Genomic DNA, 19,805 nt, shown 5'->3' with positions numbered 1-19,805 from the left:
CTCTCTTCAGCCCCCTGCCTCCTCAGCATTCTGTTAAAAAAGAGTGAGGTCTTTTTCACTCTCTCATAGGCACTTGATCGTATCCAGCTGTGTCTTCTCAATGAATGGTACCACCATCCATCAAGCAAGAGACCTTGAAGCCTTAACATCTGTCTCCCTCACCACAACTTCCATTCAATCCATCACCAAGCCCTGTTGATTCTTCTAAATGCATCTTGAATCCATCCACTTATTACCATCTCCACCTCCCCAATGGCTTTATCCAAGTCATCGTCTCTCATCTGAACAATAACAATAGTTTCCTCATATCTCCACATCCCCTTAAAATCCCCTTCATGTAGCAGCCAGAAAACACAAATCTTGTTACGTCACTCCATCTCTCTGCTTGACCATCTGCGGTGTTTTGGCTTGGTCCACCAGCCACTTCTCTCCCCAGTCCCAGGAAGGCTTCCACCGTTCCAGATTTTACATCCAGAAGGGGCACCATCTTGAAGAAGAAAAGAGAATTCTTCCGGTGTCTCTTTTTGGAAATAAGAAAGCCTTTCCGAGAAGTGCCCCAGTGGTCTTCCCCTCATTCCTCATTGGACAGAACTGCATCACATGTTCACTTCTAAACCAATCCCTGGCAGGCAGAAATGGCTTTTCTGCTTGGTGCAGTAAAGTTTACAATCATGACGAGGATAAAAGATTATCCAAACAAAATTGCGGTTCTGATCGAAAGACAGAAGGAATGAATGTTTGAGTAGGCAACAATAATGTCTTTTATGGGACAAAAATAGAGTTGGGGTAGGGGTCAGGATTGAGGTAAGATTTGGGCTCAGGACTGAGGAACAAATCACATTTTTGGGGTCTGATTTAGAAGTTGGGGTCAATTCCGCTTTTAGGAACTTGCCTTCAAGTATAATGGTTCCCATCTCACTCAAGGTAAACACCAAAGTCCTACACTGATCTTTAAGGTCCTATGTCATCCTAGTCCTATTATCTCTCTGACCTCATTACCTGACCTTGTTCCCCTGCTCATTCAGCTCCAGTCAAAAGGGCTCCCCTGCTAGAACATTCTAAGCATGCCCCTTGCCTAACTTACCTGGCCATTTGCTCTGCCTAGGACTCACTTCCTCCAAGTAGCTACATGGATCAATCCACCATCTCCTTTAAGATATTGTTCAAATGTCGTCTTCATGTGGAATCTTCCTAATATTATAACCCCAGGGGTCCCTGAGAGTGGAGGAAACCAATAACTCCCTATCCCTCTTCCCTGCTCGTTTTTTAAATCTTATTTATAGAATACAGTAAATTATCCTTGGTTTAGAACAGTGCCCAGATAATTAAGAAGCCAGGAGCAACTCTAAACCTATCACTCAGCTTTTGAAGGTACACTATGACTCAGACAATCCCCATGATATTCTTTCTTGTTCCCAGGTTCTCCACATGACATTTCTGCTTTTTTCCTTTTCAATGCACATTTCTCTCAGTCTTGTATTTTTAATGCAGAGCTTTTGCTTTGAAAAAGCACAAACTGCAACAAAGCAAGTCGATACTGCCTAAAAGATTAGATGTGAAAAATAATCATGGGTGACTGCTTGGTTTACCTTGAAAATATACTGAGAATAGAGTTCTACTTTCTGTTCATTATTAGTTGCAAGGTGACTCTGGAATAAATACAGGTCTGTTACTTTCTCATACAGTCTGGTGGTGTAGCAAAGATGTTTTTTGACCTTCTGATGCATAATAGTAAGTTGCAGGCACATAGGAATTACAAAATATATTTATTAAATGATTGTTAAATGGCTGAATGGTGGCATTGATTTAAATACCCTCTTCCCTGCTTTTATTTTTCTCTGTAGTACTTACCAACATCTAACAAACTATATATTTTATATATTTATTTTTGTATTCACAGTCTCCACCCACTAGAACAAGAGCCTGTATGAAGAAACTTTTGTTTGCTTTGTTGACCACAGTGTCCCCAGGAACCAGAATAATTGCTGGCACAGAATAGGTGCTCAGTAAATATTTCTTGAATGGGCTTCCCTGGTGGCGCAGTGGTTGAGAATCTGCCTGCCGATGCAGGGGACACGGGTTCGAGCCCTGGTCTGGGGGGATCCCACGTGCCGCGGAGCAACTGGGCCCGTGAGCCACAATTGCTGAGCCTGCGCATCTGGAGCCTGTGCTCCGCAACAAGAGAGGCCGCGATAGTGAGAGGCCCGCGCACCGCGATGAAGAGTGGCCCCCGCTTGCCTCAACTGGAGAGGGCCCTCGCGCAGAAACGAAGACCCAACACAGCAAAAATAAATAAATAAATAAAATTAAGAAGTGTTGTAAGAAAGGTTTAAAAAATAAAAATAAAAATAAAAAACATTGCTAAAAAAAAAAAATATTTCTTGAATGAACACAATTAGCGAAGATGAATGTACAAGGAAGTTCTACCTGGCATTATTATACTTAAAACTATCCAAAAATACTCCAATTTGAAAGAGATTACATAAATCAGGGTACAACTATAGTATGGAATGTTATGCAACCATTAAGAAGGAAGGAGAACCCATTTAAACACACTAAGAGGAGGGACTTCCCTGGTGGTTACTCTGAGCTTCCAACGTAGGGGGCCCGGGTTCGATCCTTGGTCGGGGAACTAGATCCTACACGGATGCCGCAACTCAAAGTTCACATGCCACAACTAAGGAGCCTGTCTGCCGCAACGAAGACCCAGCACAACCAAATAAATAAATATTTCCCCAAATTTTTTAAATAGATAAATATACTAGGAGGAAAAAATTGTTCAAGGTCATTTATAAAGAAAAAGGTTCTATTAGATAATGTTTAGTACAGACGTTTTTGTTATAAATACATAATATGTATAGAAATCTCTGTATCACACGAGAACACAGACTATATTGATAACGGTAAGCATTTATCAGGGTGGAGTTAGGGAAAGCGTTTTCTTTTTCACTCATAGCCTATATTAGGTTCAAACGATATGACTGGGTTCCAGCCTGAACAGATTATCATAAGCTGGTCAGAATTACGTTATGGGCTCTAGGCCATCCCTGAGAGGGGACTGGGGCAGGGAAATGGCCCCAAGGGAGGACCCAAGTCAAAGCGCATTTCCTGAGCTCGGCCGCTCCCTGAACCCTGCTCCGGCCCCTCGAGCCAGAGCGCGCCGGGCTCCCGTCTCCATCTCCGTAGCGGCCACCGAGGATGCTGGGCCCCGAACGCGCAGGGGCGGGAGGGTGGAAAAGGTAGAGTGCTGCCAAGTGATTTAGCTGCCTCGGGGGGGTTCGAGATAACCAGAAACGCAGGAAGAGGGTGCCTCAGAGCCTTTTCCACCTGCACCCCAGGGTGCTGAGGGCGGGGGCGGGGGCTGGACGTGGTCTAAGACTGCCGCCCTGCGCAGGTCTGGAGACGCTTGACTCCCAACCGAGTCTGCAACCCACGTCAGATCAGACCCTCCGGAGGTGAGAAGGGGCCTCATTTAGGGTGGGGGAATGAGGTTGGCTGGACAGCTGACTCCTGTTCCCGAGGGGAGGGGCAGTGCGAAGCCTGGACGCCTGGCTCTGACAGATGAGGGGCTGGAGGTCTGGAATTTTTGGTCTCTTAGGGGAAAAGGAGCTAGGGATACAGACTTATGGATGGGGAGAGATGGGAGCCCAGATTCCTGGGTCCCAAGGGGAAGGACTCCTGGGTCTGAAGGAGGAGGGGGCTGGGGGCCAGGACTCCGGCTTCCTGAACTCCGTCCTTCTCAGCCCCAGCAGAAGAGACCCTTCCTCTGCCTGGCAGCCCCTGAGAGACTCAGAGAAGCCAGCATGGCAGGATTCTTTCTTCCACCCCCGCTGACCCTACTGCTGTCCTTAGCCCTGGGATCTGCTACACAGGAAGGCGAGGGCCAGTCTGGGAGGGCTGCCCTAACCCTTGGACCGCCCATCATCCCCAGTGACCCTCTTCAAGGGCCCCTCTCTCCAAGGGGTCCCTGAGTCAGGACCTCCCCCTGCTGCAGCAGCTTCCTCCCTCAGAAGACAAGACTCTTCTGCCTCCTGCCTCCTTTCTTCCTGCTTCCTTCTGACTCCTGGGGTCTCTGTGCCCCCACCCAGGCCCTGTCTTCTGCACCCAGGGTCTCTCCTATCAGCTTCTGTCGTCACCCCCAGACAGACAAGGTGCTCCTCCTGGGTTTCTGAGCCGGCTGCCTCCGTCTGTCTCCAGCTCCATCTCCTGCTTTCTCTGTGCTGTTCTCCATTTCTGCCTCTGCATTTCTCCCTGTCTCTCTGTCTGTCTCCATCCCTGTCTCCAAATCCCTCCGCTGCTGACTCAGCCTTCCTCTGAGGCTTACTACCCATGCTTTTCTCCATGTCTCTATCCAGCCCAGGGTAACGACAGCGAGAGGATTATTGATGGAGTCCCATGTCTAAGAGGCTCCCAGCCCTGGCAGGTGGCCCTGCTCAACAGCAACCAGCTCCCCTGTGGCGGCGCGCTGGTCAACGCGTGGTGGGTACTCACTGCTGCCCACTGCATGATGAGGTATGTGGGCAGGGGTGCTCTGACCACTTCCAGCTCTCCCTCTGGCTCCCTGCCCCCCCCCCCCAGTTTCTGTTCCCCACCCCGGGTCTCTGCCCCTCTCTCTGGGGCTCTGTTCCACCGCCCCCCATCTCTGCCCTCCCCACTCTCTGGGTCTCTGTCGTCCCCCCACCACCACCGCCCAGGATCTCTGTTTTTCTCTCTCTAGGTCCCTGTCCCACTCTCTCACTCACAGTGACTCTATGAATGTCGCTCCCTTCTCCCAGTTCGTACAACGTGCACATGGGCAGTGAATACCTGGGAAGAGGCCAGAAGATCGGGGCCACGATGTCATTCCGCCACCCCGACTACTCCACACAGAGCCACGTTCATGACCTCATGCTGGTGAAGCTGAAGAGGCGGGCCAGGCTGTGAAGAAAGTCAACCTGCCTTCCCGCTGTGAACCCCCTGGGACCACATGGACCGTTTCTGGCTGGGCCACCACCACCAGCCCTGTTGGTGAAGCTCCCTCAGTGACCCAGGAGCCCCAGACCCTGAACCCCTCTCCCCTCAGACCCCGGAGACCAGGACTCAGGTCCTTTTTCAGGATCCTAATGTTGAGCACCCCAGCCCCCTCCTCCTTCAGGGTCTAGGATCCTGGACCCTCATCCTCTCCCCACCAGGACCCACGGGTCCACAGTCCCAGGCCTCTGACTGACAAGCCCCCCCCGCCCCCCCATCTTGCAGCGACCTTTCCAGAGAAACTCATGTGCACAAATGTCGACATCGTCTCCTCTGGAGACTGCAGGAAGGTTTACAAGGACTTGCTGGGAAATTCCATGCTGTGTGCTGGCATCGCCAACTCCAGCACCAATGCCTGCAACGTGAGACCTCCTTCCTCCCCTGCCCTGGGTCCCTGGCTGCTTCATCTCAGCACAGAGCCCCATCATCCCCCTCTATCCAGAATCTTTGCACCTGACCTTGGCACTGAGCATTCCCTCATCACCCCCCCGCCCCACCCTAGGCCCAGCTTTCCTAGCTTTCTCTACCCCCTTCTCTGCTCAGGTCAGTAGTGGCAGCCCAGTGGGGGCTGGTATGGCCCTGAGGATGAGGCAGAAAGATGAATGGGAGGGGCTGGGGACGGGCAACATGCGGCCAGGATTAGGGGAAGGCAAGTGAAGCCTTGACTTCAAACCCAAACTTTAAAGGGGAGAGGGTGCCCAGAAAACTCAGTAATCAAGATAAATCACATTCTAATGCAATATTTTTTAAAAAATCTATGGAAAAGTCCACGATGAACAAAATGTCAGAATTTTCAATGAAGAGCCATCAGTCTTACTGAATTTCCCACTTACCTCAGGCTTCAATAAGTCTCAGCACAGCCCTGTACTGACCCTTTATCTAAAATTGGGATACTGTGTTCATCATGGACTTTTTCATATTAAATTCAATTTTAAGGTATTGCAATACAATACTATTTATTGCAATTACTGAGACTGTGTGCCCGAAGTTAATGTCTCACTCACCTCACTTGGGTCCTGGTCCTGTTCCTGGGCAAAGAACTGTCTCTCCCCTCCTCTTTGTAACCCCCTCCCTGTCTCTGAACATTACCTTCCCACATCTCCCTTTACACCTAATTTCATTTCATTCTTTCCATCAGTGTTGCCACCCACCCCCGCCCCCATTGGCTGTCTGTTTCTGTCACTCTTTTTATTTGCCTACCTCTCTGCCCCTTTCTCCAGCCCCTACACTACTGTTTCTCTGTCCTCCTTCTCCTCCTCCACCTTTCTTTTCTCCATCCTTTGCTTTACCTCTCTTCCTCTTCTCTGTGACTCTCTCCCTTTCCTTGTCTCTCTCCCCGTAGCCCCACTCCTTTTGCTCTCACCTGCACCCTCAGCTGTCAGGGGTAGTGGGAGGGTAAGTGTTAGGGGTGGGGTGATGGGACAGGAATGTGTGTCCTAGAGAATGGGGTATCCTCCTCTTCCCCTAGTGAGGGCCGGCTTCATGAATGTGCAAGTTGTACAGTGACACAGGGTCCCACACTCAGGAGAGTCCCACCCTTGGTTTAAAGCACTCCTGTTGCCCTCTTGAAATTCTTAATACTTTCAGAGCGAGGGAGCCCACACTTTCATTTTGCACTGGGCCTTATGAATTGTGTCATCGGTTAGGCCCCTGATTTCCAAGACCACCCTGTCTCTCTTTCATGCCCATGTATCCATTCCCTGGAGACAGTGGTCCTTCTCCCATGGGCTTGGCGCTGAGTCCTCAAAGATGGGGAAGAAATGGGGCTCTGACCCCCCGGAAGCCCTGCCCCTTCCCTATGATTGGTCCCATTGGCCGGGGCTCAAGCCAATGTCTTCAGAGAACGTGGTTTGTCTTCTCCATGACGGCCATAATTCCTGCTCTACTATTGGTCCCCAGAGACAATGAGTCTCTCCCCATTGGCCGGGGTGGAAGTCCAGGGTCTGGCAAGACAAAGACTGACAACCGTGGGGGTGTATGAGACAGAAGTGGGGGCGGGACTTCACTCTGAAGCTGAAGCTAATTTGCTTTGTCCCCTCCAGGGTGACTCAGGGGGACCACTGATGAGCAAAGGTACTTTGCAAGGCCTGGTGTCCTGGGGAGTTTTCCCTTGCGGCCAACCCAGCAACCCAGCTGTCTATACCCAAGTCTGCAAGTACGTCGACTGGATAAACGACACCATGAGAAAGTATTGCTAATCTCTCCATACTCCCATCTCTCCATCCCTACACCCCGAACAGGAAATTCACAGAAATAAGGACATCGATGATCTACAGTTACACTTGACTTTACTTTTCCTCAAAGACATATCAAAACCTCAACAATACGCCATGTGTGTAAGTCAATCAAATCAGCAGGGACTTAAAACCAAAACAAGAAACACAAAAACCTCAGTGCTGGTAAAGAGGTAGTGAGACCAGCACTCTCGGCCACTGAAACTGTAAATTCATACGATTTTTATGGAAGTTGATTTGGCAATGTGAATCAGGACCCTTGTTCTCCACCTTTGACCCAGTAGTTCTAGTTCTAGGAAGATACTACTAAAAATAAAAATCCAAAATGTGGAGCAAGGTTTGAATTTATCACAACAATATTTATCATAGCAAAACAGTGGAAACACTGAATATGCCCAGAGTCAGTGGAGTGTTTAAGTAAACAATAGGCTAGCTTGAGACAAGGATATTATGAAGCTGTTAAGGATAATAATTATGCAGGATTGTTAGTGTTATGCAAGGATGTTTATGCTATGTGATGTTAAATGAAAAAAGGAAGATACAGAAATATATGCGTATGTGATCCTTGCTATGTAAAATGAAAATATTCACAAAATAAAACGTGAAATCATGTGTACCAAGCTGCATACAGTGGTAGTCATGGGAAGGTAGACTGCTTCTTTCCATTTACTTTTCTGTAGGTATGCACTTTTATAACCTGAAAAAAGACAGTGGAAAAGCTCTGGAGATCTAAGGTGAAGGAGAGGAGACCCTTAGAGAGGAAGACAGGAAAGAAAAATGTATCTGATTTTTGGTACCTTGCCTTGCCTCCCTGCCCAGTGGCATATTTTTCTCCATTTTCTGGGCCTCAGTCTTCCTCATCGGTAAAATGGAGAAGAGAAAGAGGGAAAGGGAAGGTAAAGAGAGTAAAAGGGAGGGAGGAGAGAATATGTCTACTTCTTCAGGGTGGAAAGGGGTGTGAAAGTGTTTCTGGGCATTTCACAGGTGACAAACTAGGAGAAGGTTTGGGGGAAGTATAGGGCTGGCAGGAAGACAGGACACCTGCGTCCCACAGGGGCCCGCCAAAAGTGAGCCCCCAGCCTCCTGGATGCCAGGGGAGGCCCAGGGGAGGCTGGGGGCTGGGAACCCAGGTAGGTGGTCTCCTGTCCTCAAGAAGGCAGGGAAGGGGCCTCAGAAAGGGTGGAGGTAGGTGTCCCAGTGACTCAGCCTGGCCACGGCCCTGCTCCTGCCATCCAAGCCTCCCGGGCAGTCAAACCTGAGAAGGTGCTGACAGAGGAGCCTCTCCGACGCCCAGGACTCACCTCTCCTACCTGCCTTTCCAGTTTCTCCCCCAGAATTCTCCACTGGTCAACATTCTCCTCTTGTTGAAGCTCCACCATCTTCCCCTCTCTTCTAGCCTCCTATTCTCCCACTCTTCTTCATATTGCAGGAATTCTGTAGCCACCGTGGAATTTCTTAACTTCCTCTGGTGTCCCTGTGCACAGGAAGCTAAGTCCCCTCCCCCCTCAGACCCAGAGTCCCCGCCCCCAGCCCCTCCCCCCTCAGACCCAGGATCCAGACCCCCAGCCCCTCCCGCCTCTGGATCTGTGTCACGTTTAATGAATGTCAAGAGTATTTGGCCACCACCCTCATGAAGCTCCATCAACTGCCCCTCTCTCCAGCAAGCCACCCCAAATCCATATTCAACCTAAAAATTTTAAAAATAACAAAACATCACAGATGCACTAGGTCAGCCTATAGACAAGTGGGCGGAGCTGCACTGAGAATATGGCAGCCACTCGGCTTGGGGGCTCCTGACTCGTGAACTGTGGCAGCTCCAGCTGAGTTGTGCTGTAAGTGTAAAAGACACATCGGATTCCAAACACTTCTCATGCAAAAAATAAGAAAGCAAACCACCTCTTTCAAACTGTATTTTGGGGACTTCCTTGGTGGTCCAGTGGTAAAGAGTCCGCCTTGCAATGCAGGGAATGTGGGTTCGATCTCTGGCCAGGGAGCTAGTATCCCACATGCCTCGGGGCAACTGAGCCCATGGGCCACAACTACTGAGCTCATGCGCCTCAACAAGAGGCCCTGTGCTGCAAACTACAGACCCCACGCGCTCTGGAACCCGCGCACCACAACTAAAGAGCCTATGTGACCTGGAGCCCGGGCGCCACAACTAGAGAGAAGCCTGCGCACCAAAACGAAGAGCCCGAGTGCCGCAACGAAAGATCCTGCATGCCTCAATGAAGATCCCATGTGCTGCAACTAAGACCCAACGCAGCCAAAATACATAAAATAAATAAATAATAAATCTTTAAAAATAAAAAATAAAACTGTATTTTGATTTCACATTGGAATAATATTGTTTTGGATGTATTGGGCTGAATGAGATTTTAAAATGAACTCTTGTTTTTTGGGGGTTTTTTTGTTTTTTTTACTTTTTAAAAAAATTGTGGCTACTAGAAAATTTAAAAGTGCATGTGGTGTCTTCCCCGGTGGCGCGGTGGTTAAGAATCCGCCTGCCAATGCAGGGGACACGGGTTCCAGCCCTGGTCCGGGAAGATTCCCACATGCCATGGAGAAACAAAGCCCATGCGCCACAACTACTGAGCCTGTGCTCTAGAGCCTGCGAGCCACAACTACTGAGCCCACGTGCCACAACTACTGAAGCCCACAAGCCTAGAGCCCGTGCTCCACAAGAGAAGCCACCGCAATGAGAAGCCTGTGCACCGCAGCGAAGAGTAGCTCCTGCTCCCCGTAGTTAAAGAAAGACCGCGGGCAGCAACGAAGACCCAATGCAGCCAAAAGTAAATAAAATAAAGAAATTTATATTAAAAAAAAAAAGTGTACGTGTACCTGGCATTATATTTCTTTTGGCCAGTGCTGCTCTGGATGCTGAAGGGCTGGGACTTTGTCTTGGAGATGCTGGGGGACCCAGGCCAGGGCTGTGAGCCAGACAGAGGCAATGTCAGCTCTGACACAGGAAGACGCCTCTGAGGTCAAGTGAAGGATACAGAGAAGGGGGAGAGTTTGGGGTAATGGTTCAGGTGGGAGAGAAGCAGGTCTGAGCTGGGACCAGGGACATAGGGATGGAGAGAAGGGACCACACGGAGAGAGGAGGCAGTGGGATAAGACTTGGGGGATCAATGGGCCATGAGCGGTCCAACCTGGTACCTGGGAGGATGGTGGGTCCTGAGAAGAAGATGCTGAGTTCAGTGGGGAGATGAGTGAGAAGGGCCTGGGGGAAACTGGGGGACAAGGGGAGCAGCCCCAGAGAATATATCAAGTGCCAAACTGGTTTTCATCCCAGGAGTGACAGGGGACAAGCAAAGGTGGTAACAATTAGATTTAATGCAAGAATTAAATGCTACCCATAGCGCCAGGCCCAAGCTCGTGCTGAGGTGGACATTATTCATATCAGTTGTACTTATTACCCAATGACTTTCCCAAAAGCTTCCATTTTCCATCTTGCTCGTCCCTGTGATCATCACACCCATTTCCCTCCAGGCGGCCGCACGTACACCCATTCCTCCAGCTCATGTCAGTCTGCCATTTCCCTGCATGCACCAGACCATTTAACTACCTCTCTCCTCCTGACTAAAAAGCCCAAGTTTAAAGACACCTCTTCAAATCTCCCTGGATCCCCCCATAGCTTCCTGGACCCCCGTTTCTCATCACACTTTTCCTGCATTCCTGTTTATTTCTGTGTCTCTCTGCACACGTTAAATCTCATCAACAAGTCCTGAAGTCCTCCTGGGTCCCACTAGCTTCCCCGCTGCCCTCTTCCATGCCATCCCTTCTGCAGGAGCCAACTCCCCTCTGTGCATACACATGCTTCTCCTGGAAACGCAGGTGGAACCTAGGAGAGGTAAGAAGAGAGATTTAGAGAGTGTCAACAGAGACTTGGAAAATCAAGGAGAAAGACAGAGATACAGAGAAAACTATGGAGAAAGAGGCAGAGGGGTGGAGAGACACGAACAGAGACAGACACGGAGGCACCCCCCGCCATGGCCAGGGAGAGAGCTGGACGGCAAGAGACTTGGAGGAGGGGGACCAGGAGGGTCAAGAGTCCTGATATCCGGGCAGAGGTGGGCGGACAATCAAAGGACAGCAACAGGACTGTCAGATAGATAAAGGGAAGCTATTGATGCAGCTGCCTGCCCACCTGCCCGGAAGAGAGCTTGAGAAATGGAACTGACAGGAGCATGGCACTGGCTGCTGGGAGCAGACAAAGCCCGATTGTTCGAAGGCTCTTTCCCGCCCCCCCCCCCTCCCTACCGCAGTGCCTGGGTCTGCACCACAGCCTGGGGCGGGGCGGGTACCAGCTTGGTGACACACGCTTTCTTCCTGGCTGGTTTTGCTCTGTCTTGCGAGGACACTGAGTTTCTCCAGCACCCACAGAGGGAGTTACGGGCAGGTGCGTGAATCACCCCAACCCCACTAAACTCGTGGGGCCTGGTTCCCGGTGCCCAAGGGTGCTGAACCCAGGAGTGACAGCCTGCAGGCCCCAGAGCGCTCACAGAAGAGGTGGGAGTCCAGGAGGACAGGGGATAGTGTGTGCTTGCCTGGGACGCAGGCATTCGGGTCCTCAGATCCTTTCTTTCTTTTTTTTTTTTAATTAATTAATTAATTTTTATTTATTTATTTTTTGGTTGCACTGGGTCTTTGTTACTGCCCACGGGGTTTCTCTAGTTGTGGCCAGCGGGGGCTGCTCTTCGTTGCGGTGCATGGGCTTCTCATTGCGGTGGCTTCTCTTGTTGCGGAGCACAGGCTCTAGGCGCGCGGGCTTCAATAGTTGTAGCACGCGGGCTCAGTAGTTGTAGCTCACGGGCTCTAGAGCGCAGGCTCAGTAGTTATGGCACATGGGCTTAGTTGCTCCGCGGCATGTGGGATCTTCCCGGACCAGGGCTCAAACCCGTGTCCCCTGCATTGGCAGGCGAATTCTTAACCACTGTGCCACCAGGGAAGCCCCTCAGATCCTTTCTTGCTCAAGGACCTAGAAGTCTAGGAACTGAGGAGAACAAGCTCCTGCCCTTCCTTCCTTTAGATCCAGGTGTGCAGACTCCCAGCTCCTTTCTCCTTGAAGGTCCAGAATACTCAGCCCCCAGCCCCCTCCTCCCTCAGACCTGGGAATCCGGGCCCCCAGTGCACTCAGGGACCTGCACTGCCCCCCCTGGAAGCCGAGGTCAGGAAGGTCATCAGGAGCAGAGCTGTGGGAGGGTGGGAGGAATATGCGTGGGAGGCCTGGGTGAGGAGGAAAAGGGTGGGTCCCCCTCCTGCCTCGGGGACCTGGGGAGGCAGAGGTTAAAAGGAAACACCAGGAGCATCTGAGGACAGGACCAGCCTCTTCCAGGGGGGCCAGGGAGCTCAGGGTGTCTGTCTGCCAGGCCTACATTCTCTGCTTTCTGCCCTCCGTCTCTGACTCTGAGGCATCGTCTCTGTTTTCAGCCTCACTTCTCTCCCCGCGGTCCCCTGCATTTCTGACTCTCTGTCTGTCTCCCTTTCTGTCTGCCTGTGACACGTACTGTCCCTGCCCCCAACCCAAGAGTCGACCCCCAGGCAGCCGGCCCCCAGCAGGTAAGATCACACCTCCTCCCACCAGAACCTACAGGTGTGGGGTTGAGCAACAGGTAAGCACAGAGCCAAGGGGAGGAGGAGAAATCCCATGGAGAGGGAAGAATGTCAGGGGCCCTCCCTCCTCCTGTTACTAAGCAGGCAAACTAGAGCCGAGAATAGAAAAATAATGTGAAGTGCACGGTGAGCAGTCCGTGGTTCTGGGTCCTCTCTGGCACCCGCCTTCGTGGGACCCTCAGATGGAAGACATGGGTCGGGGAGACAAGAAATCAAGAGGCTGAATGGGAAAGACAGAAGTCAAGGGTCAGGAGAGCAGGGCAGGAAGGGGAGGATGAGGAGGGAGAAGAGAGAGGGGTCTGGGTGAAGTCTGAGGCTGGGACTGATGGAGCATTTGGCTTCCCCTCTCAGGAATGGCCATGAAGATGCTGATTGTAACACTGGTTCTGGTCGCTGCAGGTAGGCAGAAAAGGGAGGGGGAGGGGGCGGTTTGGGCATGGGGTGGGGGTTGTTGATGGGGAAGAGGTTGGACCTGGGATGGGGATACACATGAGGATGGAGGGGGGGTGGGTTTAAAATGAGGAAGACACAGGGGTTAAATTAGGGATGAGGGATGCAGATGGGGAAGCGGCGGGAGGTGGTCTTGAAAATTGGGAAGGGTTTGAGGATGAGGTTTGTTTGGGAGATGGGGTTAGAGATGGGGAAATTGGTTGGAGGTGGGTTTAAAGATAAGAACGCTTAGGGATGGATTTGGCTTTGGGGATGGGGATTGAGATGAAGAAGGGGTGGGTTTGAGGAAGAGTTTGAGGAAGGGGCTGGTTTGGGGCATGGGGATGGAGATGATCTTGATGATTAAGACGGCAATGGGGTTCACCTTGGAGGAGGTGCCTGGTGTCTCCAGACCTTCCCTCTGACTCAGACCCTCCCTCCCTCAGCCCAGACAGAGGAACAGAATAAGGTGCTGCACGGTGGACCCTGTGAGCAGACGTCTCACCCCTACCAAGCTGCCCTTTACACCTCAGGCCACTTGCTCTGTGGGGGGGTCGTCATTCATCCACTGTGGGTCCTCACCGCTGCCCACTGCAAAAAACCGTGAGTCTCCACGCTGTGAATGAGGAGTGGTTGCAATTAGACCCTGCAGGAGTCTTGCAGACTTCGCACATCCCCCTGTCCCATCATGAGGCCATCTGATAAGCAGGTTCAACTGACCAGTATTTAATTGATTACTAAATATGTGTCAGGCAGTGTTTGGGGCCCTGGGGATATCACAGTGAAGAAAAGAAGCAAAACTGCTGCTTTGATGAACTGACCTTCTACAGGGCCCTGTAGGGAGCGATGGATTTAATTCTAAGTGCTGGGGGAAGCCACATAGAGTTTTAATCAGGGAAGCAGCATGACCTGATTTACATTTTTAGGAGCACCCTGGAAAGTGAACTGGGCGTGAGATGAAGGGATGCCTGTGGGGGCTGTTGCCATGGTCCTGAGATGGACCAGGATGGTGGCCCTGGGGGTGGAGGGAAGTTGAAAACCTGGGGACGGGTTCTGAGGCTGAGTCAGCAGGACTTGGTGGTGTGGAATGGGAGAGAAAGAGAACAAGCAGGGCTGACTTCCGGGGATGGGACTTGAACAACTGGCTGTTTTGATGTTCGAGAAGGATGCTGGGTTGGCTGCTGGCGCTCAGGGGAGAGGTCAGAGCTGGAGGTAAACATTAGGGCTTTAAATACCACAAACAGGTGGTATTTAAAGCGACAGTATGGGATGAGATCATCCAAAGAGTGGGCATAGATAGAGGACCATAGAGGACCCAGGACTAGTCCTCAGGGCACTAATAACCACTAGTTTGGTGAACAACAGCCACCATTTTTTTCAATGTTAACTATGGGTCACGTACCCAGGTAGGCAGTTTCTATACCCTTCCTGGAATCCCCCACAATAAGGGACTCTTTGCTTCTGAGGAAACTGAAGCTCAGAGAAGTAGCAAGTGACAAACCAACAGGTGCCATATCCCAGTGGGAGCGGGGAGAGACCCCAACAGGGGTCTCACCTTGCAGGGTCATGGACACAAGGACCCCCCCACGGTGGTCTCCCCCAAGCACTGGTAAACCTGGCATCACTCCCACCATCCTCATTCATTCATTCAGCCCACATTGATCAAGGGCACCCACTAAGAGCCAGATTTGAGCTGGGCAGTGGGAATTCAGCAAAGACTGAGAGGGGGAGATACCCAGAGTCTCTGCCCTCGGGAACACAGGAGCAGAAAGGTGCAGGAAGACAGTTATAGAATCCTCGAAAAACCATACAATTACAAATTACTCTAAGTCCAATGAAGGCAAAAAAACAGGGATGGCTCCATGAGAGAAAAGAACAGAGGTACCTGCTTTAGATGGAAGAAGGTGTCAGGAAGGACTTTCTGATGAGATGAAATTCAAACCGAGGCATGGAAAATGAGACAGGGTAGCCGAATGAAGAAGAGGGCAGAACATTCAGGGCAGAGGAAATGCAAGGACAAAAGAAGTGGGAACAATCTGAAGAGTTCTAAGAAAAGAAAATTACTGGTTCACTGAGGGTCAGAGGATACTGGGATAAGGCACTTGGGCTTTATTCTGAGGGTAATGGGGAGCTATGGAAAGTTTCTGAGCAAGGGAGTAATGTTTTGATCCATTTCACAAATATTTATTGAACACCTATCATATGCCAGACACTGGTCTAGGCACCAAGGGGGATGTATCTGGCGAAAACAAAAATCCCATCTTGATATTCTAGAGCTGTGCCATCGAATACAGTAGCCATTAGCCACATATGGCCAATTAAATTTACATTAATAAAAATGAAACGAATTTCCAAATCCACTAGCCACACTTCAAGGGCTCAGTAGCTGCCTGTGGCCAGTGGTCACTGTTTCAAACAGTGCAGATAGAGAATATTTCCATCATTACAGAAACTTCTATCGAATAGCACGGCTGTGGCAGAGGGAGAGACAGTAAAACAAGTAAATATTTAACAATACATGTATAGTGTGCCAGATGGTGACGTTAGGTTCTCTGGTGGAAAGGAAATCAGGAGAGGGAGCTAGGACTTGCCTGTTGGGGTGGATACTTGCATTTTAATTGGGTCTCCAGGGAAGGCCTCACTGAGAAGGTGACATTTGAAGGAGCTGAGGGAGTGAGGCATGCAGATATCTGGGGGAAAGAGTTGCTGGCAGAGAGAACAGCCAGTGCAAAGGCCCTGGGGTGAGAGGATGACTATTGTGTTCAAGGAGAGGCAGGGAAGCCGGTGTGGCTGGAACAGAAGGAGAAGGGAGAGAGTGGGAGATAACTGACAGGTGATGGGGACAGATTGTGCAGAACCTTGTAGGCCACAGTGAGAACTTTGGCCTTTATTCTGAGCAAGATGGGAGTCACAGGAGGGTTCTGAGCACAGGAGGGACAAAACTGGCTTATACTGTTAAAATAGCTCTGGTTGCTTTGTGGAGGACAGACTACAGAGGGGCAAAGGTAGAAGCCAGGAGTCCAGTGAGACTGTAGTCCAGGTAAGAGATTATGGTGGGTCAGATTCTGGATATGTTTTGGAGAGACAAAAGGATTTCTGGACAGCTGGGAGGTGAGTCAAGAAATAAAGAGTCAAGAATAGTCTCCGGGTTATTCTGGAAGGATGGAGTTGTCATTTACTGAGCTGGGAAGACTGTGAGGGGAGAAGACCGGATGGTTCATGGTGTACCAGGCTACCCCGCCTCCCACCGTAGCCCCCTCTGGAGTCTCAGCTGCACCCCAAGGGCTCCAGGTGAGACCCAGCCCTTCTCTTTCCCAGGAATCTTCAGGTCTACCTGGGGAAGCACAACCTTCAGCAAAGGGAGAGTTTCCAGGAGGAGAGCTCTGTTGTCTGGACTGTGGTCCACCCTGGCTACAACGCCGCCACCCATGACCAGGACATCATGCTGTTGCGCCTGTCACGTCCAGCCAAATTCTCTGCACACATACAGCCCCTGTCCCTGGAAAGAGACTGCTCAGCCAACCACACCAGCTGCCACATCCTAGGCTGGGGCAAGATGGCAGATGGTCAGTAGGGGGAGAATGATGCAGGTGACCCATCATCAATGGGTGATGGGTCATGGGGAGGTGGGTTAATGGTGAGAATCAATGGGGTAGTGTATCAGTGGGTGAAAGTTCAACGGGGAGGGAGGGCAAATACTGGAGGTGGGCCAACGAGTGAACAGCCAATGGAGAAAGTAGACCAACAGGTGAAAGGTATGGAGATGTGGGCCATAAGATGAAGGGTCAAGGAGGAGGGAGGGTCACTGTGGAGATACTAATCAGGAAGGGGACCAGTTGTCAAAAGGGACCAATCAGGATGCACTGATGATCAAAAAAGGATAAATGGAGGAGGGACTAATGCAAGAAGCAGGGGAGCCAGAGGAAGGATGTGAACTGAGAAAGCGAACAGTGTAGAGAAAGCTAATGGGGGAGGGGTCAATTGAGAAGAGTCAGTGGTCAAGAGGGGTCACTAGAAGAAAGACCAGAGGAAGAAACAAGTCCAATAGATCAGCGGGAACCATTGAGGGTAGGCCTGTGAGTGAAGGGCCAAAAAAGGAAGGGAGAACCAATGGGGGGGGGGGGGGATGAGGCCATTTAGGAAAGAAGCAAGGAGGGAGTAGACCTTTGGATGAAGGGCCAATAGAAGGGAGAACCAATGGGGAAAGAAGGGACCAGTTAGGAAAGACCAAAAGTCAAGTGCTGACCAATCAGGATGAGCCAATGGGTAAGAAGGGTCCAATGAAGGAGGACGGGCTATAACAGAGGAGGGACTAAGAGAGGAAGAGAGTCTAGAGGTCAGCTGAACTACTGAAGAAGGTGGGACCAATGGAAGAGAGACAAGCGAAGGCGGGAACTAAGAGAAGGAAAAACCAATAGGAAATGAGGACCGGTAGAGAAGGGGTAATTAATGAGGAAGACAGGCCAATGTGAGGGAAGACTGATGGAAAGAGGGACCAATCAGGAGTCAGGCAATGGAAGTGGGTTTTGAGAACGAGCGACAAATAGGAAAAAGGGAACCATTGGGAAATAGGGACCAATAGGGGAGGGAGGATTTATACGTGTTGGAGGGTCAATGGGAAGGGTGGGTTGTGAAGAGATCCTGGCCCATCTCTCTTTGCAGGTGATTTCCCTAACATCCTCCAGTGTGCATACCTCCACCTGGTGCCCCGTGAGGAGTGTGACCGCGCCTACCCTGGCCAGATCACCCCAAACATGGTGTGTGCCGGGGATGAGAAGCACGGGAAGGACTCCTGCCAGGTGAGGACGCCAGGACCCACCCGTTACATAGCCAAGGACAGAGGTGGGCAGGAAGAGACCGATACACAGACCAAACTAGAGCTTTACAGAGACAGGCTGGGTGAAAATCAGAGGCATGATAAGGGAGAGAGACTCAATTTGATACACAGAAACACAATCAGGGACAGGCAGAGATAAAGAGCCAGTCAGCAGAGACAAGGATGGAGATGAAGAGATCAAGAACCACAGAGACACAGTAGGGAGGCAGATGGTGCCAGGAGACTGTCCCTGCTGCAACAGAATCCCCACAGGTTCTGCTTGGAAATAGCCACACTGTGCAGAAGGGGCACCATAGCTGGGGAGAGAAGGGGCTCCATCCCCACTCCCAAACACTTTTAACTTGGGTTTCTGCCACCATCGTCCATTGGATTTCTCCCTTTGATGCCAAAACTGAACCCTGTACACTGAAGGATCTGCAGAGACCAGCCAAGAGGGAGAAAGAGACAAAGATAGAGAAAAGTGATACACAGTGAGTTGGCTGCAAAGGAAGGGCAGGCAGGTGAGCCCCATTTCCGAGACCATCTGTCCTCTCTTTAGAGATCTCTGTGTTTCTGAGTCTCCCTCAGTCTCTTCTATCTCCCTATCTGTGACTTTGTGTCTGTCTGTCTCTCTCTGTACGTGTGTCTTTCTCTCCATCTCTGAGTGTCTTTCCCCCTCTCTACATGTCTCTGTGTCTCCTTCTGTCTGTCTTTCCTTCTCTGCGAGTCTGTATCTGACTCTCTCCCTCTTTAACCACAGGGTGATTCTGGGGGTCCGTTAGTGTGTGGCGACCGTCTCCGAGGCCTTGTGTCATGGGGTAACATCCCCTGCGGATCCAAGGAGAAGCCAGGCGTCTACACCGACGTCTGCAGATACGGCCACTGGATCCGAAAAACCATTCAGGCCAACTGATCCTGATGTGTGACCTCCACCTCTTGACCTTCCCCCCACCTGCCCAGACCCGACCCTTAATGCTTAATAAAAGCGGTGACACCACAGCACAAATCCTCCCTGATTTTACCCCAGCCCCATCCTTGCATCACTAGGAGTGATGGGAAAACCAGCAAAGGTCTCAACCCTGCCACTAAGAGAATACAGGAAAATCCCTTCCAAGCATCTCTCCCTCCCCAATTATTCCATGGGCTCGACTTCTTCCTACAGAGAAGTGGTCCCAAGTCTGGCCAAACCTGAGTTGGGCTCCCAGCTCCCCCACTTGCTTAGCCGTGCAACCGCGGGAAGTGCCTTCCTTCAGTGTGTAGATTTTCTCATCTCTAAAATAAGGATAATAATCGTATATCCCTCATAAGGCGGTGGCTATGTTGTTGGGGAGATTCAAGGCTGTAAACATGTGAAACACATACAGCAGTGCCTGGCACAGCCGTGTGAACAATAAAGAGTGAATTTTATTATCAGTGGTACTTTCTGCTCTTATTCCACCTCTGCCTCTCAAGCCCAGATATCCTTAGTTCCCTTTTACAGCCCAATTGATTTTTCTCCTCCCTGGGAAGACATCCTTGTCTCTTCCACCTAGCTAGCCCTGAGGGGTGGCTTTCTCCACTAAACTCCCCTTATAGCAGCAAAAGCAGGGAGATGAGAGGGCTGGGAGGCCACTGTGTGTGGGTAAGAGTGATGGGAGATAAAGAGAGCAGGGACCAGATCCCAAAAGACCTCAGACCCCAGGTTGAGAGGCTAGGGCTTCTCC

General features: G+C 50.8%; 2 protein-coding genes across 12 annotated transcripts; both read left to right on the top strand.

Moving 5' to 3' along the window:
• The first annotated feature begins 2,499 nt into the window (after positions 1-2,499).
• Positions 2,500-8,528, top strand: KLK7 (kallikrein related peptidase 7). The gene is given in 7 exon segments (XM_082367762.1): positions 2,500-2,576; positions 3,652-3,876; positions 4,356-4,512; positions 4,776-4,915; positions 4,918-5,007; positions 5,236-5,372; positions 7,053-8,528. Coding segments are annotated over 7 exon segments (966 nt in total). The 5' UTR covers positions 2,500-2,515; the 3' UTR covers positions 7,209-8,528.
• Positions 8,529-10,757: 2,229 nt separating this feature from the next.
• Positions 10,758-19,509, top strand: LOC309616765 (kallikrein-6-like). Of its 11 annotated transcripts, none has more exons than XM_082367723.1 (7): positions 10,758-11,094; positions 12,675-12,803; positions 13,209-13,256; positions 13,733-13,889; positions 16,605-16,852; positions 17,949-18,085; positions 18,863-19,509. In XM_082367723.1, exons 1-7 carry the CDS (start codon positions 11,058-11,060, stop codon positions 19,013-19,015), a joined length of 909 nt encoding a protein of 302 aa, XP_082223849.1. In that variant the 5' UTR covers positions 10,758-11,057; the 3' UTR covers positions 19,016-19,509. The 11 variants fall into 11 exon arrangements, with proteins under 11 accessions (XP_082223849.1, XP_082223850.1, XP_082223844.1 ...); XM_082367718.1 differs by lacking the exon at positions 10,758-11,094 and adding an exon at positions 11,150-11,643; XM_082367726.1 differs by lacking the exon at positions 10,758-11,094 and adding an exon at positions 11,574-11,643 and having other exon boundaries at positions 12,773-12,803.
• The last annotated feature ends 296 nt before the right edge of the window (positions 19,510-19,805 follow it).

Source organism: Balaenoptera borealis, assembly GCF_965194805.1.
Source record: "Balaenoptera borealis genome assembly, chromosome: 19".
NCBI lineage: Eukaryota > Metazoa > Chordata > Mammalia > Artiodactyla > Balaenopteridae > Balaenoptera > Balaenoptera borealis.
This window is presented reverse-complemented; position numbering and strand designations above follow the sequence as displayed.